Genomic DNA, 19,243 nt, shown 5'->3' with positions numbered 1-19,243 from the left:
CTTGGAGATTCGTCCGTTCACGTTCCTGATTATTTGTGGCACAATAAAACATCATTTTACCTATTCTGTGTCTCCGGAGTGTTCTTCTGTATGTAGGTCAGATCTATTACAAAAACACTGACCGATTCCAAGTCAAGTACATCCATTCCAATTGACTGTAATTATCAAACAGTGCAGTGACATTTAGTTTATTATTCAAATTGGTTAAATATTTTCCTAACAAAGGAAACCCAGCAGATTCACTCCTCCTGGATAAGCATGTAGCGACAGTTGGCAGTTGCTTGCATTTTGTCATTGCTTTTGCAGCAATCACTCATACTGAGCAAGCAAGAAAGGTAAGTGGAAAGGTAAAATGAGTTGGTGAAATAAAAAAAGTTGTTTCATCAAAGTAAAATCAATTCAGTTTATTTATATAGCGCCAATTCACAACACATGTCGTCTCCAGGCACTTCACAAGGCAAATCATGATTTTATTGTGAGGGTGGGAGATGGGGCATTTAAATTTTAAATTAGGGCAGGTAAATTTTGAAAGTTTTTCCATCATCCATCCACCCATCCATAGAAAAATGTTTGTTTGTTTTTTATGCACTCAGGTTATCTTTCTCTGATATTTGTTATTTTTGTGTGGCAAAAAAGTAAAAACAGAAATCTATAAGAGGGCAAATACCTCTTAACATATGTTCCAGGTTTATAGTTCTGTATGATAATTTATTTAAAAGCACCCAAGGACACTGTCCAATTTAAGCAACGACGATAAAACCAGAGCAGAACATAATTAAAAGTTACACGGGGCAATCACAGAGAACATTTTTGAACAGATGGGTTTAGAGTTTACACTTGAACCGGGAAAGAGTGTCAGTATTGCGAATGTCTTTTTAGGAGAGAATATAACCACTTGCAGGAGGCAAACCCCAATACATGACTGCAAGAGTGATGTGCTCTTCTGTTATCTCTTTGCAGAGCAACAGGAACAGCTAATGATTAACAAAAACAACCTCCTGCAGATGGAACAATAAGATCTCCTCCTTACCTTCTGATAAGCCAGCTGGAGATAGTTGTAGGGGATCCTCCTGTTGAAGTCCTGTGTGACCTCATCACTAACTTTATGCACAGACTGGATGCCAAGTTTCGCCTCTATGCATGCGTTCATGCACGCAGCCCTGCGCAGCACCCCGTCAAAGAAGCGAAGGTCTGAGAAGGTTTCATCAAACGGGTGCTGGTCCTGGCACCTCAGCCGGCACCGGACCCTGGTGCGCCGGGCTTCTCTGTGGCTGCTGAGCGCTCCCTCCATGTAGCGCACCACGCTCTCATAGTCGCTGCTGTAGAAAGCATGTACAGCGGTATCATACAACAGGTCGAAAGGCTCCAGAAAGGCAGCTGAGGAGAGCAGCAGGTCGTTAGGCAGCAGGGCTACACACAGGATCACAAGCGGAGACAAGTTTCCATCCATGCCCTGCTTCGATTAGAGCTGAGAGGAGCAGGAGACGAGTGGAGGGTCAGTCAAAGCAATCAGGCCAGCCTCGTTTTACAGTCCATTTACAGGCTTCCTCATAGATCCGTTCAGCACAGGAGCAGGGGCGGAAATATTGGCAGTCGACCAGGGACACACACAAGTTAAGACCCCTCATTGGCTCCGTAAACTCCTCCCCTCCTGGAGATGAATGGCCAGCACACAATCTGGGCTGCTGACCAGCAAACAGGCGGGAGGCTGAGGAATTCTGTAGGGAGGATAAAAACAAGCCACTAATTTCTATCACAGAAAAATAAGATTATTGAGGTGGAAAATAATGGCAATGCCTATCCTCCAACCTTTTTATCCCACTGAGCTGCAACAACAAACTTTATTTTAGTAAGTATATGTATGTACGTTTGTGTGTGTATATGAACAGTCAGCTTTTTGTGGTGTGCCAATAGAAAACTTTTTTTTTTTAAATATCTTTTGTTTAATGAGAAATCGCAGTCATTTTCAATGTTTGCCTGTAATTAAATTACTTTTCCAGGTACAAATAATTAAGATTAGACAACAGAATGTGAACTTTTTTATTCTTAAAAGAACTTTTTATTAACTAGGAAGTCCTATTTTTGTCACATGACTGTTCTTTAAGAAGTCAGCTAATTAGTAAATAAAGTCCTTCTGTGAGTGATGAAATCTCAACCTAGTTTGTCAAGCCAGGCATGGAGAGCATTAATTAGATAAACAGCCATGAGATCCATGGTAACTTTGGAGAAGCTGCAAACAGCCATAGCTCAGGTAGGAGAATATGCTGACATGTTGTGCACTCCACAAATTGCCATTTAAGGAAGTCGTAAGAAGAAATGTATTATTGAAAAAGCAAACAAAAACATTTTGGGTGTAACCACTGTGAAACATGATGGTGGCAGCATCATGTTGTGGGGATTCTTATCTTCAGCAGGGTTAGGGAAGATAGTCAGAGTTGAAGGAAAGATGGATAAATACAAGGCAATTCTGGAAGAAAATCTTGTAAGGAACTGGGTCATAGGTTCACCCTCCAGCAGGACTAAAACTCTAAAAATAAAGCTAGGGTTACACTGAAATGACCTAGATCAAAGCAAATTCATGTATTAAAATGGCCCAGTCAAACTTAACTTACAAACATTTGTGGCAAGGCTTTAAAACTGATGTTCACAGATACTCTCCATCCAGTTTGACAAAGGCTTCACCACATTTACACCTAAGGGCAATTTAAAGAGACCAATTAACCTAACGTTCATTTTTTTTGGACTGTGGGAGAGTGCTGGAGTACCCAGAGAGAACCCATGTACGCACAGGGAGAACATGCAAACTTGATACAAATTGCCCCCTGCCAGGAGTCAAACCCAGGACCTTTTTGCTACAAGGCAACAGTGCTACCAACAGCGCCACCAGGCAGGCCAACTCACTGACTGTCATCACAAATTCCTAAAAACCCTTGTTTTACAAAACCCACCATTTTACAACTTACGAAACACTGGGCTGCAAGAAAGACTACTTTCTAAAGCGCAGTAAGTTCTGACCCAAAACATTTAAAATATTCATTTCTACAGCTACTGTACTGCAAAATTTCTTAACTTCTTCTGTTCAATTTTTTTCAATTCACTTCTTCTGTTCAATTTTTTTCAATTCATTCACATGGTCACACTGTAAGACATTCATTCTGGACATTCATAATGTCAAACAAAACTGTGTGCCCATGGCTTTCTGCTTCAAACCCATGTCTGATAATAGTGGGACAATGTGTTCCTCTGGTGGTAATTGCAGGTATATGCAGTTATGTCACAATATTATTGGAAAATATACCCCTGCCAGTACAAATATTAGGTCTTAAATGTAAATAATTCAGAATGTCCAACAACAAAGAAATCTCTACTGAAACCATCAGTATTAATAAATCAATTGGGTTGAGATGTGGATAGAGTAGCCCAAACCTACAGTATGTTCAAATATGAGAATCAGAAAATATCGGCTCAAACAGAAGTTAGAAATACTCATCCAAAACAATTACCCAGGTTAAGGTCTATATATAATCTACAAGAACAGAGAAAATTAGTCTTCCTCCCAGGGCTGCAAGAACAAAATAATGTCACCCTGTTCTTGTAGCCCTGGTTTGGGATTTCTTGCAGCTTGTTTTTGACACACCATCAGGGCAGAGCTTTTTTCTTGTGTGGTGTGTGACAATCCATATGTGCAGGTGCTGCAGTAGGAAAGATCGACAAGGACTTCCCAAGAGTTCAGCACTTGAGTTCTTGTGAAGCATGAAGTGCCCTGTCCAGAAACAATTTTGGTCTTGTTCTCATCACCTTGAGTAAAATAATTTCTCTGCACTGATGAAGTAAGAGTAAAAAAGTATTTGCTCAAATGACTACAAAGTTATTAGTAATTGTTTGATCATAAAGTCTTATTACATATTTTTCATCAGAAATTACATAAACTTCAAATGATGTCCTAATTCTGATATTTTCAATGAATGAAATGAAAACCTAGCTAAATAAATAACATCTTTACAAAATAACACATTAAGGCACAGGAAATATAAATGTCCAAAACTAATATTTTTATAACAGAAAGCTTTAGAAACCAATACCCACAGTAGGTAACATATGCATGTTTTGAGCAGTGCGAATTTCATCCACTAATGAGATGGTATACTAAATATTTACATACCAATGACACAGCAGCTTCAGAAGAGAGAGAATAACATTAGAAGAAGGAAACATGCCTCCATTGTGTGGGTGTCAGAGCATGTTTCGGCATGTTTGGTCAAAATGTGCTTCTTCTTCATTCATGCTGAGTGACCAGAGGTGAATAGAGTAGCCATAAATTGTGCTCAAGTAACAGTAGTGTTACGTTAAAATAATTTTATTAAATTAGAAGTAGAACGTTTGGTGGAGTCAAACTGCTGTTGGAAGTACATATTTTCCCCAAAAGTTACTCAGGTAAATGTGACTCGTTATTACCCACGTCAGCTTGGGTTTAACTCTGTGTCTGCTTGCTTTGTTGTTGTTAATGCATTTATATGTTATTACCTTTTTTCAGTTGGGAAATTACTAAATGTTTCAAATATTCCACGTAGAGTCATATTCAATAAATCAAAATACCACTTGTGGTATATTGTCGCCAAAGTGGCTGAAGAAGGGCAGCAGACTGATGTTCTCCAGTGTAGCAGGTGGTTTATTTACAAAAAGAGCAACCACAAATATGTACAAAAATGACTTAAACTTGAAAGTGACAAAATAAACATAACTATACTCAAATCAACCAAAATTAACGTCACGTGCACACAGCTACACTAACCTGGTCCTCCCTCCTTAACTTCTTTCCTGATCTGCTTAAATACCTTCATGCCCTTCCAAACACAATTAACTGAAATGGAATCTTCCATCTTGCAGGTATATTCCAACATGAGAAATAATCTCAAATCACTGAAGCTACTTCTATCTAGCAACAACCCTGTGTTTACGGTTTAACAATTATATCCTAACTCTAACACTTCAAAACTAATAAACAAAACCCCAAAGTTAACTTAACACTTTAACAGTTTCTTCTCCCCTCTTCACCTGGTACCTCCTGTGACATCACCTCCCTGAAACCTCCAAATACAGGAGGTTAGGCCGCACCTCCTCCTTTAGTTCCTTGAACACAGGTAAGTGGTAAAATCACTAGCTGGAACTAGGCAAATGGAGTTCATCCATTTTACCACACCACTGAAATGTTCATTTATTTTGGTAACTTAATTCACTAAGTGAAATACATTATATAGATAAATTACACACAGGCTTATGTTTTCAAGCCTTTGTTTCTGTTAATTATGATGATTTTTCCGCTTACAGCTAATGAAAATACAACGTTTAAGATTAACATATTACATTAAACCAATAAAAATTAATTGGTATTGCAGAAAAGTAGGCTTAATCAGTGGTTTTATAATATGAGTGGGAAGCAGTTTATGAAATCAACCACATGTTGATTCAACCACCGGGTGGCAGTAAAGTGTTGCAGAGTCTAACATCCATCCCTTTAATATTTTTGATGTTTTGCATTTTAGATTATGGAAGAACTTACTGTAAATCAGGTTGCACGTTGACCAGTTTCCAAAGAGACTGGTCTAATATTTGTAATGGGTGCACAACCCTGTGAGTATGTTCTACATAGTAGCTTTTTAATGCAAATGTAAATGGCCACAATTGTTGCTAAATAAAAACATAGTCTGTCTGTCTGTCTGTCTGTCTGTCTGTCTGTCTGTCTGTCTGTCTGTCTGTCTGTCTGTCTGTCTGTCTGTCTGTCTGTCTGTCTGTCTGTCTGTCTGTCTGTCTGTCTGTCTGTCTGTCTGTCTGTCTGTCTGTCTGTCTGTCTGTCTGTCTGTGATAATATCATGAATTGCATGTCTTTGGCGATTAAAGACCTCCATGCCATCACCCTAGTCCGGTGTTTCCCAACCTGGGAGGGTCTGCCCCCAAAAGAGGGCCATGGAGGCCAAAGAGACTGACATGTTTTGCACAAATTAAAAAAAGGACAATTAAACATTTATTACATATACATTGCTGCTTTTACACATATGTCTGCCAGTATGTTTATGAAATTAAAACCGATTAATATATAAATGAATATATTTTACTAACTTTATCAGATACATTTTTTCATGTTGCTAAAATGGCCTTCCCTGCACAGGTTTGCAGCATGAGTACAAGGAAGATGGGTATAGATAATGGCTGAATGAATGGATATTCTCTGGTTAAGTTAATCTGTTTTAGGTAATTGTTGTCAGACTGGAATGCTAAGATAAAGAAAACCTAATGCTGGTATCTCTAATGTGGTGATGTTGTTTTTCAACAGAATTTTAGCTTAATTTTTTTCAATTGATTTTCCTTTTCTTCACTTTCAGCATTTAAAAAATGAAAACATACAAAAGGGGAATTTTACTTTGTTAAAACAAAACACAGCCTAATGAAAATGACATTCATATCTCTGCAACACATCATTGCAGCCCATTATTTTCTTCCTGCAGTGCCCACTGTTTCTTGGAATTCAGGAAGGGCCGACCATGATCAGACTGTCCAGGAGAGTGTCAGTCCTGGGAAAATTAGTTTACATCTGTTAAAAGCACTTAAAAGCCCATTAGTTTTGTTGTTGTAATAGAGACATTAGATAATTTCTTCAAACTGAGGGACTGTATCTTTTAGAGGCATTTTTGAAGCTGACTTAAAGAGCCCTCCAATGATTTTTTTTAATCACAGTAAATCACGTTTGAATCTTACAAAGCAAGACATTCATGAATCTATCACATACTGCTCAGCATTTATTGCAAGCTGAAAAATGTGTTGTCTCTATTTTCTTTTTGACTCTTTAGCATTTTTCTTTACGTAACCCAAAATTAATGTGATAATTGTCATATTTCTTTTGCAGAAACTTTCTAAGAAACATTTCAGTTTGTTTGGCTTTCTGTCAGACTTTTTTTTTCTATTTTGAGAGTTTCTCGAGTTTTCTTTGTTATCTGCCTGGGGGACAAAACAAAACAAAGTCATGCAGACAGTCTCACTCTTACCCTAATAGCCCTACTCATTTGGATGTTGATAACGTCATATGAAGATGTTGATGTGACAATACAAATTACAGGAAGGAAACTGTTTAAGTGTTGCTGGTACATGGGTTCTTTGCACGATCATTGCTGCATTTTCAGTTTATCCAAAAGGTCATACATTAGCCACTCTGCAGCACCATGTCACACTTGTCACAAAATGTAATTTAAAGTTTTCTTCCCTTTTCTTAAATTAGAACGGAATTCAATATAGTCACACATTTACGATAAATGACACAGATGTAAAAAGTAAATCAAAATGTGTCAGTTCACATCAAATAATGCCTAAGGGGCTAAAGCATACTCACTGGAGGAGTTAAAACATGTTACATTATGTCACATACATAAATTTGCCTGTTTAAAAAAGCGCCTGCTTAAATTCTGCAAACTGGTAAAAATTTGCATACTTCAGAAAATCACAGGAAAACAGTATTTTTTAATGAATTTATGAAAAAACAATGAGTGATTGATTTGTTTGTTACATAAATATAAAATGACATTGCAGTAAGAGTATAATGCAGGACCATATTTATCATCAATTCAATTCAGTTTATTTATATAGCGCCAATTCACAACACGTCGTCTCAAGGCACTTCACAAAAGTCAGGTACATACATTCCAATTAATCCGAATAATTTAACAGTGCAGTCAGATTCAGTTATTTATTCAAATTGGATAAAAAGTTTTTCTGTCTAATGAAACCCAGCAGATTGCATCCAGTCAGTGACTTGCAGCATTCACTCAGTTTTGTATTTATTATCAAAACGTTTATGCTTTGCTGGAAATATTTATGTTTTCTGCACTGGCTTCAAAACGTATTTCCACCTAAACCTTAACACTGATGTCACTGTGCTGAAAGCAAGATAAAAAACAAACAAACAAAAAAAAACTTTTTTATTTTTACTTTAAGGCTATTTGGCCTTGTGGACTGATGTGCTGAATAAAGATTAGAAAGAACCAGTCAACATACAAAAGTAAAACAGGGAGACAGGTAATTAACACACATTTACAGTTTAATGACACCAGTATGAGTCTGAACATAGTAGGGGTAGCAAACTTTAGAAAACAGCAAGGTTACAGCAGCAGAAATCCATATGATTTTAGAAAAGCTTACCATGTAGAAATCAACTTATATAAAACCACTTAATATTGCATTTTTCACATTTATACATTTGAAAATGGGAGAGAATGCCACTGTGCATAGTCATCCCACGGAGGGATGTGGAGGTCCGAGCTCCTGCTAGACATAATTGGACTTGAGGTTTGTAGTAGAGAGAAGCTGATTGGTGCTTATGGACTGTGCTGACCCTTTGGACCCCCAACATCTCCGAAGGCTCAGGATCACTCCACCGAGAGCAGTGAAGAATCCACCCGCCCAGCTGATGAACACTGCATGACCAAATTCCCTGCTGCAAAGACACACACACACACACACACACACATTTGAATACACACGTTTATCAGGATAGTGTGTTTGTGTGTGTGTTCTGTGCGAGTTCGTCACTCTTTTCTTGACGTTCTTACCTTTGTAGACGATGTGCTGTATTGTGGATCTCAACGATCCTACTGACGTACCAGGAGGTGATGATGAGGGTTAAAACACCTGAGTTAAGAAAACATTGTTAAAAATAATTATTTTCACCAATAAAATCTGTGCTGAGTTTGTTCATGATTAAAATCTAAGAAAACAAATCTGCTGCTAAATACGTTTAGCCTAAATTATTAGCAGGAAGCATTTTAATTTATTAATTGGGATTAATAAAATTTGTTTAAAAAAAAAATGAAGTTCTTTAATTTAAAAAAGAATTGACTTAAGATGACTTAAAGGAAACTGAAATTTAGTGGTCATACTTTCATCCAGATGCAGTAAAATTAAAGTAAACCAGCAGCTTTAAACCCCACAGTCTTCTAAGTAATGGAACTATGTTGGGGGGAAAAAAAACTATATTTCTACATTTTATAGAACAATGTTTCCGCCATGTAGTTCAATATTCAAAGTGTTCAACCTCTGTCAGTGTCACTCTTATATTCTCACTCACAGGTTGTCCTCCTCTATTTGACAATATATGGTTCTGATTTTATTTTAATTTTCAAATCATGGAAGTAATCCTTTATATTTTAAGATGTTTTCATTCTTGTATTTTTTCCTTCCCCTATCACTACTGCTTAGCTCTGAAAAATGAAGTAAAAACAGAAAAAAACCTTTGGGATTGAAAGCGTGCTGGCACAGCAACATTGACAGTGTGTGATCACAGTTTCAGCTGTTTGCTCTCTCACCTTGTTTGGATTTTCATGGCACCACAGATATTCTCTTATTTAAGCTCTTCTTAAATGTCAACGGTCTGTAGTAATGATTACCTATAGTTCCCCATAAAATGCTGTTCTCCCTTACTTACACTCATGTTATCCAGCACTGTTTAATCCTATATTTAAAGCGCTGCATTCATTTGCAACATCTAATATTAACTCGTTTAAACACTAGTTTTATATATGTTTACTTTTGACCATATAAAATTAGGATGGCACGTGAACCACCCAGCAAAACCCCAACCCAGTATGAGAAAATGTGTAATTTTTTTTCATGACACTTTTTGGTAATTAATTAATTGCTATTAACATGTATATGTTCCGGCCCTATGCATTTCTAATAAGCAATGCTTGATTGAGCCTTTTTTTCAAAAATCCTAATAATTTCCAGTTTATGTATTTTTCTTTTTCAGTAGTATGTTTTCACATAAGAGAAGGGATGGTTCTTGCTTGACTGATGTTTTGGGCAAGCACCTCTTTCAGGACCATACCCTCACTCACACACCACTAAACACACACATATTTCTCCAATGCAGTCCTATTTACAAAAAACAAGCTTTGTTCAAATAACTCATCAGGACCATTATGTACAAAAGGAATAATGATCTGTTTGACTATAGATCTTGTGCTTTATGAAAATAATCAGACGATAGAGAATAGAAAAGATAGCATACATCTCAAATTATGTTAAAATCTCTGTACTCTGTACAAACTAAATATCACATATGGTCAAATGCAGTGATGCTTTTATCTAGTGCTGCATATTAGACATCAAATTCAGTGCTTTTAAACAGCTGTGGTGTGAAGACATATTTCATACAGAGCACAACACTGAGCCGCCATTGACTGAATATGACATTTGTAAAACTCATTCCCAGCACCCTAGTTGCTCTTGCTGTCCCAAGGCCATCCCTGGTTAGGGAGCCATTTTACCCATATCAAAAACAGCCTCTGCATAAAATAAACTTAACACTGTTTGGTCCAAAACAGTTTCCTGCTGCTGCTGAAACGTTTCCTGTTTAAGCATGGGCTCCAAATTATTGAATGATGTCCCCTGATCAAGTATAAAATGTTTGTAAAAAGAAAAAGGTACTTCGTCATATTATTCCTACCCGAGATGATGAAGAGCATCCCTCCAACGGCGGTTGCATTCCCTTTGCTTTGGGGCATGGCCTCCATGAAGCGGGTGCACTTCATTCCTACTGTGGAGGCAATCAGCGCCATGGCAGAGAAGAAGAGGCTGACCAGCATCACTGCTCTAGTTGCCTGGACCTCAACTGTAGGAACACGAAAGTACAAACACACATCGAAAGTTGGGACTTTTTATCTCTTCTTTTGGCTGTCTTTAAGAAAGGGATTTAATAGTTTTCATAATAAACTGAATTTATAGAGTTACCGTAAGTGAAAACATATTTATAAAGAGACACTGAGTTAGTACTTTCAGTCAGATAGAGGTCAGAAAGTCCGATGTGTTTTATTCAAAGCAGAAATCCATCTGAATCTAGGTTATTTTCAGAAGAAATGAAAAAGAACCAAAACCAAACAACGCTTAAACTTACTTGGCAGTTTTAACAGATATTTATAATTTTCGCAAGTGCTTCTCTCGGAGGTGCCGCTGCAGCTCATCCACAAACCCTCATAGACACTGTGCTTGGCTTGAGAGTCCTTTCCCCACTCGACCATGAAAGTGGCGGCAATAGTGGCAGAGACTCCGACTAAAGAGAGGAGAAAACCGCAGATCTGCAGTCCAGAGTTGGCCATTCTATCCAGGTAAAAGCGCAGCGGGTGAGTCCAACAAAATCAAATGTCTTGAAAGATCGGCTGGAGTATTATCTACTATGTTAAAGTCGGTGGTCACTTTTTGACCGCGGTGTCCGTGTCCTCAAAGACGCTCTAATTGCTGCGCTCAACTGGACGCCTCTATTTAACGCCCGTGACGCATGACGCACCATCAGCGGATGGTGAGTAAATATGTGCTCAGGAACTCTTATCACATACAATTCCCTAAAATGTGTCCTCTCATAAAGTGGAAGCAGGGCTGTGATTTAAGCCCTGCGATATGAATCATTTGCCTGATGTTAATATATAGGTCTGAATTAAAAAGAACACCAAGCATAGTGACTATTTGTCTATGGAAACTAACAAACTAATGGGTATTCAAACTAAAGGTAGATCTAACTCAAATAATCACTTTATGCGCCTTGGGTATGTGGTTTACATAGTGCCAAAGTCCAAAAATGCAGTTTCGTGATGGTTTTATTCCAAGATGGCTGAAAAATAACTAGATACGTCACAGGCTTAGTTGCTGCCTCTCCTGCTCTGGCCCCTGTATGACTGCTTAACAGCCTTATTGACAGGCTGGCTGACTGACTACTAAACCATAGGACGACCCACTTGAATACTGGTCTTCCAAAGACCATGTATTTATACCCACAAAGGTATAAAACCTCTTTGCTTTATTACATATGAATTTTCAGATGGTGTGGATGTCAGTCCAGAAACAGATGTCTCAAGCTTAAGATGTAACTCCCTGCGAAGCAGTTTGTAAATGCGAACAGGACAGTTGCATTGAGCTCCAGACAAGGAATGGTTGTCTGCTTGAGAGCAGCAACTAGGGAATGTTAGGTACACACGATGCTCATTTTTTAATCCTAAATATGACACTGTACCATACCCCACTTGGCTGGCATCAAAGAGCTGTGCTATAACAGAACAAAAGTCTTAATGCCTACCGTTGCCCCTGCATTATTAATTATTATAATTTGCAATCCAAACGATGACAAAAAAACAAAGCAATGCATGACAGACTTCTGCTCCCTCCTCTCCCCCCTGCTCTGCTATGTTTTTGTTGTTGTAGAGTTTTATGCTTCTGTTATGGTTTGAAAAAAGAAAATTGGAATTCCAATTTTAATTTTGAGGTTACCGAAAACAAGTGGGACAGGGAGGAAAAATCAACAAGTTTCTTGGTACCAGAACATATTTGCAATTGAGGTTCAGTAACAAGGGACTATTCTGCGTTGTCACATAAAACATCCAGGAAATGCGGTGCGCTTTAGCAAGAAGAAAAATGAAGCGGAGTTATCAAAGCAAAGTGGAAGAAAGCGTGAAAAAACAAACAATGTACTTATAAGAGCAAGATAGAGAGAAAAGGTAAGACACTTTATTATTAAATTACATTATTCTATATGTATTGCAGTTACCCTGTTCTCTCTTCAGTAAAACAAGACAGAAGACACAACTTCTGTCTTAGACATCCTACTGGACAGTCAAGATAAGTTCATCTCCTCCAATATTAACAATAGTGATGTTTTTTCCACATGCATTCTCTGTCCACACGTCACATTAGACATGTAAGTACTAACAGATATACTAACCTTTTCACATGATTAATCTCTGCCCATCCCTTAACTCTATCCTAATATTCCTCCCATACCTTCACACATATGGCTTTTTGCACTGTTACCATATTTTATGGCTTTCATTTTCATTTTTTCACTTCTAAGTATTTCATGATTGCAGTTGCACTCATTCACTTTCCTCTCTTTTCAGACTGATATGTTGTGTAAATTACATTGTAAATTGAAAATACAAAAAGGCAAGAGACAAATAAAGCTTTACAGTCAAAACAACGTTGTATTGTCCATTTATAGCTCATTCAAGTGTCTCTCTTGCCTGGAAATCTTGCTGTCCATCATCCTTCATCCAGTCCAGTTCCCTGTCCACACTGGTCCAATGTTTGGATTTGCTTCCAAGTACCACCTCTCTCAAACACACTGACTTTTCCACAACATTCTAATATCTGTGCCCTGTCACAGGAGTATGCAATATGACACTAAAATAATTGTGATATAAAGTTATGAAAATGTGCTAATGTAGAAATTTCCAATATAATATTACTATATTGCCCACCTCTACCCTGCCATTAGTAGTTTGTACATAGTTGGTGATGTCAGACTTGGTTTTGCACTTTTTTATCATAATAATAAAACAAAGATCTTCCCAGAAAGATTTTAATGAGTACTTGTGTCTTACTAAAGTAGGAAAAAGTGTGTTGCACTTCTGTCTGGTTCACAAATATTGCAGTATAAAAATTGTGGCGGCCAAACAGAATCTTTCGTCTTCAGGGGCTACAGGCAGATTAAGGCAGCCTTGGGTGTGGCCCCCTTTACAAATGTTTGCCTTGGGCCCCAAAATGGCTAAGTCCGCCCCTCACTGGACAATCCAAGCAACCTCTGTGTTCTCCGCTTGTGTTTCCCAATTTTAAACAACCAAAACACTTTCTTTACTAAAACTCACTTTATCTTTATGTGCTTTCTCTTTGAACTTAAAACAATTGTCAATTGTATGATTAGTTAGGAGACATTACAAACAGCTGTGGGTGTTGTAGTACTTGCTCATATTTCCAGCTAGACATTCATAGTTCACTGCAGGATTTGTGGGAAAACTGCTCTGATTTTTTCCTCTGCTTTGTAAATCTGCTGTTAATGGATGAAACTTATTTTTCAATGAAAGCGATAAGATCGGTGAATAACGCTCTCTCAAACCTTTTTTCCTGCAAGTCATGAGCCACATTTGTTCATCTCTCTCTCATTTTATAGAGCAGTTTTGAGATTATGCGTCACATATTTGATGGCAAGTCCAGTTCTTTCATTTTTGTGATTTATGTTCTATTAAATGTAATAATATATTTAGAAACAGGGAAAATTTTTGCAATTTTTTATTAGTTTCCAAAATGTTCAGAAAGAAGACTTTTAGCTTAGATAAGCCATCTCCGATGGTAAATGCTGGCAACTACAGTATATGAACAAGGTGTCTACACTGCCCCCTGGTGCATTGTTCTAGAAAATGCAAAGTTCACTCCAGTTTATGTTTTGGCCTGCACACCATTCTCAAATGCTCTTATAAGTGATTTTTATGGAAGAGGGTCTCCTTCAAAAACAGGGATATGTCTTGGTGGAGACAGATCCCTGGTTTTGCTGAACCAAGATGTAAGTGATGTCCTTTTGCCTCTGTATAAAGTCAACAATGCAGGTTTGATGATCCATTTGTTGCTCTGGCTACGGTTTCTTACTTGTGCTTGTCCTCTCTCCGGCTCTGGCCCCGGCATGACTGCTTGACAGCGTAATTGACTGACTGAAGAACCATAGGACCGCCCATGTACATACTGATCTTCCAAAGCCTATGTACAGGTCCTTCTCAAAATATTAGCATATTGTGATAAAGTTCATTATTTTCCATAATGTCATGATGAAAATTTAACATTCATATATTTTAGATTCATTGCACACTAACTGAAATATTTCAGGTCTTTTATTGTCTTAATACAGATGATTTTGGCATACAGCTCATGAAAACCCAAAATTCCTATCTCACAAAATTAGCATATCATTAAAAAGGTCTCTAAACGAGCTATGAACCTAATCATCTGAATCAACGAGTTAACTCTAAACACCTGCAAAAGATTCCTGGGACCTTTAAAACTCCCAGCCTGGTTCATCACTCAAAACCCCAATCATGGGTAAGACTGCCGACCTGACTGCTGTCCAGAAGGCCACTATTGACACCCTCAAGCAAGAGGGTAAGACACAGAAATACATTTCTGAACGAATAGGCTGTTCCCAGAGTGCTGTATCAAGGCACCTCAGTGGGAAGTCTGTGGGAAGGAAAAAGTGTGGCAGAAAACGCTGCACAACGAGAAGAGGTGACCGGACCCTGAGGAAGATTGTGGAGAAGGGCCGATTCCAGACCTTGGGGGACCTGCGGAAGCAGTGGACTGAGTCTGGAGTAGAAACATCCAGAGCCACCGTGCACAGGCGTGTGCAGGAAATGGGCTACAGGTGCCGCATTCCCCAGGTCAAGCCACTTTTGAACCAGAAACAGCGGCAGAAGCGCCTGACCTGGGCTACAGAGAAGCAGCACTGGACTGTTGCTCAGTGGTCCAAAGTACTTTTTTCGGATGAAAGCAAATTCTGCATGTCATTCGGAAATCAAGGTGCCAGAGTCTGGAGGAAGACTGGGGAGAAGGAAATGCCAAAATGCCAGAAGTCCAGTGTCAAGTACCCACAGTCAGTGATGGTCTGGGGTGCCGTGTCAGCTGCTGGTGTTGGTCCACTGTGTTTTATCAAGGGCAGGGTCAATGCAGCTAGCTATCAGGAGATTTTGGAGCACTTCATGCTTCCATCTGCTGAAAAACTTTATGGAGATGAAGATTTCATTTTTCAGCACGACCTGGCACCTGCTCACAGTGCCAAAACCACTGGTAAATGGTTTACTGACCATGGTATCACTGTGCTCAATTGGCCTGCCAACTCTCCTGACCTGAACCCCATAGAGAATCTGTGGGATATTGTGAAGAGAACGTTGAGAGACTCAAGACCCAACACTCTGGATGAGCTAAAGGCCGCTATCGAAGCATCCTGGGCCTCCATAAGACCTCAGCAGTACCACAGGCTGATTGCCTCCATGCCACGCCGCATTGAAGCAGTCATTTCTTCCAAAGGATTCCCGACCAAGTATTGAGTGCATAACTGTACATGATTATTTGAAGGTTGACGTTTTTTGTATTAAAAACACTTTTCTTTTATTGGTCGGATGAAATATGCTAATTTTGTGAGATAGGAATTTTGGGTTTTCATGAGCTGTATGCCAAAATCATCCGTATTAAGACAATAAAAGACCTGAAATATTTTAGTTAGTGTGCAATGAATCTAAAATATATGAATGTTAAATTTTCATCACGACATTATGGAAAATAATGAACTTTATTACAATATGCTAATATTTTGAGAAGCACCTGTATTTGTTCCCCAAATTCCCATGGCCTGAACAAATAAACAAATAAACAGATTCTAAACAAATATAATTAAACAAAAATTCTAATTAGAAATCAACAAATTAGAAAATAAACAAATGAGTAAACTAATAAACTATATTCAAACTTAACAAAAATAGACAAATAGCTTTTAAACCAGGGTTTCTTGCATGTGTTGAAGTATTTATCTTCATTCAGTCTAGTTGGGCACCAATTTCTAACCTTGCATTTTTAGGTTCAAAAACAATGACTTTTGCATTAAGATAGAGGAACTTCTGATTCATTCACTCATTGACCTTATGAGCACACTTAACTCATGGCTGTGTGGGAAACAAGTCAAATGGTGAATTAGAGCAATAAAGTTGCGTGTCATCAGCATATATATTTCAGTCATCAGTCAGTCAGTCATTTTCTACCACTTATTCCATAGTGGGTCGCGGGGGAGCTGGTGCCTATCTCCAGCAGTCTATGGGCGAGTATATTTCAAGATGTGTAATACTTAATTATCCTAGCCAGGGGGAGAATATAGGTATTCACTTAAAGTGGCCCAAGAATGAACCCTTGCAGAACCTGAAATGTTATCTTTGTTTGCTCAGATTTATAATTACCAAATGAAGCTAGTCACAGTGTGCCAAAAAAGATCTGAACCAATTTTACACAGTACCAGACAACACCAGCCTCTTCTTCAGTCTATCAGCCAGTATGTTGTGTTCAGCTATCTCAAAAGCAGCACTGAGATCCAGTAAAACCAAGAGATTTTTGATGCATAACTGTTAAGATGTAAAATATAGTCATTTAAAACCTTTATTAAGTCAATCTTAGCGCTGTGGTGTGGTCATAAATCTGACAGGAAACCACTAAAGAAATATTTTTGTATCACAATAAGACTAAATTTGTTCACAATATAAAAACTGCAATGCAATTCTATCTACAATCAATTCTATCTACATGGTTTGAGTACGATGGAAGTTAATGCTAATTAGTGCTATTAAGATGAATTACAATATCCGAAAACCAAAAAGTATTCAAAATGGCATAAATAAATCTTCATTTGCTTTTTGCGCTTTTTCTGACAGCCAACAGAACAACTGGTTGTGTTTTCCTGATAAAAGATAACTTTTTAATGGAAATATGTAGAATCAATGTATGGCCAGATTTTCGGCTCTTTCCATTCACTGGCTTACCAAGTTTCACTCGACCACGATAGAGGAACAATGATAGGCAGATGCGGAGCAGAAATGACTTTAATGCTGCCAGAAGTTTTTCTCAAAAGCTTTTATTCACCCCTGTGCTGGCCTTAAGGCAAACTAGAGCTCCATACAGAGCGAATTTAGATCTGTAGGTAGAACGTCGGCCTGTTAGGTCTCCAAGCTCTCAGAAAACATTTCTCCTGTCTTGACTTGCTCACTAGACAAATTCCCCTAACAAACGTTCACCTTATTAAATCTGATTGTAGCTTCAGAATTTGCTATGACTACTTTTTTCATGGGTAGCCATTGGGTGTTATGTATTGATCTCTGAGTTCTGTGTTTATATAACATTATTTGTCTTCATCAGCTTTCAGCTGTGTTCTCAGCAGTCCTGGGCTTTCTTGGATTTTTTCTACATTTTGGACATGGGAACGAATATACCTGCCATATGCTACAAGCCTGAAGACAACTGAAAAAGCAAAAGTTGTAAAAAACATCATATGACAACGCAGTTTTTGCTTATGCATTTAATTACCTTTGGAGTGGCCATTTAACTTAACATGCATGTTTTTTGGATGATGGGACTAAGCCAAACTATTAGGAGGGAACCCAATGAACGTGCAAACTCTGCACAGAAACACCGTAGCCGACCTACTTGCTGAGAGGCAACAGTGTGGTACAGAGGTCAGGACAGAGTTACTAAAACTACTCATTTTATAAACAGAGGTTTTATTTATTACTTCATTACTACGTTGTTTCCCTGGTCAACTGATCAATGAATCATGTGATGTATTAGAGATTTTGTTCCCACTCCATTCTAAATTATTTGTACCATTCTGTAAAATTCACATTTACTGAAATTATTTTTGTAAATTCCTTTACATGTGCATAACATAAGAAAATCATCCATATGCCATCCATATGCCATCCAGGCCTAATCAAAGATGTCCTCATCAGTATAACGGTCTTTGCGCATCTGTCCTAGAGACAACACCAATAAACTGTAAATAGAAAACTGCAGGAGAGGAGGCATTTCGCCCAAATAACTGAAGGTTAATGGCCTGAATTTTAAATCCTCCTCTTTGCAATCTACAGCAGCAAGCTTGTGTTTACACAAGTAAAGTCTTCCTTTCATTCTAACGGTTATCTGATTATGTGGCCATATTTGGTGAAGGGGATGCCAGTTTGTAAACAATTGTATTTGCTTCATAGACTGTAATTCTTCTCCACCCTTTCCTGAAATAATTCCCCATCAAAGCATTTTTCTGCGGCTCACATCACACCTCCCATCAGGATTTTTGTTAAACCTACAGCCCTTCTTTTGGAGCAATACTGAATTTGAATTAATGATAATTAATTGCTGCCATTGTTTATCAAGGTCTGTCCTGCAACCAAAGTTTTTTGTTTTTTTCAGAGAAGTCCTGTTGTCTGCAGACTTTACCAGATGGCAGATGACAATATCAGGAAATCTGCTGTGTGTGATGAGAGTGGTGGAACTCTTCAAATCCAGGAAGGAGTATGTTATTTGAGCAGGTGTAACAACATTGTTAAAATACGTTTAAAGAAGGATACCTCATGCATTATTTCAGTACAATGCCTTCCATTATGTACAATTCATGATTTACTTTGACTGGTAGGGTAAAGCTGGAAAAAAATCATTAATTATCTGCATATGTGCTTAATAAACATAAGAAGCAAATGGTGAGCTTTACCAGGTGTTAATAGAAGCACACATGGTCAGGTTGCTATTTTCAAATAATTATAATAAAAACCAAAAAGCCCTAAAAGATTTGTGAATCAATACAAAAGTTGCAGAACATTTGTGGAGTTTACTTAGTTTTAGAGTTGATGACATAGCCTTC

General features: G+C 38.1%; 2 protein-coding genes across 2 annotated transcripts in view; both read right to left on the bottom strand.

Moving 5' to 3' along the window:
• The window catches only part of p3h2 (prolyl 3-hydroxylase 2), an 80,316-nt gene extending 78,720 nt beyond the window's left edge, over positions 1-1,596 (bottom strand). Inside the window, exon 1 of the mRNA XM_047375336.1 lies at positions 1,031-1,596. Coding sequence (XP_047231292.1) covers positions 1,031-1,450 — 420 coding nt within the window. The 5' untranslated portion in view covers positions 1,451-1,596. The remainder of the gene's footprint in view (positions 1-1,030) is intronic.
• Positions 1,597-8,068: 6,472 nt separating this feature from the next.
• LOC124874185 (claudin-1-like) lies at positions 8,069-11,308 on the bottom strand. The gene is made up of 4 exons (XM_047375443.1): positions 10,940-11,308; positions 10,493-10,657; positions 8,598-8,676; positions 8,069-8,482 (listed from the first exon to the last, which is right to left on the bottom strand). The coding sequence occupies exons 1-4, from the start codon at positions 11,139-11,141 to the stop codon at positions 8,314-8,316; spliced, it is 615 nt and encodes a 204-aa protein (XP_047231399.1). The 5' UTR covers positions 11,142-11,308; the 3' UTR covers positions 8,069-8,313.
• Between the last annotated feature and the right edge of the window lie 7,935 nt (positions 11,309-19,243).

Source organism: Girardinichthys multiradiatus, chromosome 9 (genome assembly GCF_021462225.1).
Source record: "Girardinichthys multiradiatus isolate DD_20200921_A chromosome 9, DD_fGirMul_XY1, whole genome shotgun sequence".
Lineage (NCBI taxonomy): Eukaryota > Metazoa > Chordata > Actinopteri > Cyprinodontiformes > Goodeidae > Girardinichthys > Girardinichthys multiradiatus.
The sequence above is the reverse complement of the archived record's forward strand: the minus strand, read 5'-3'. Positions and strand labels throughout refer to the sequence as shown.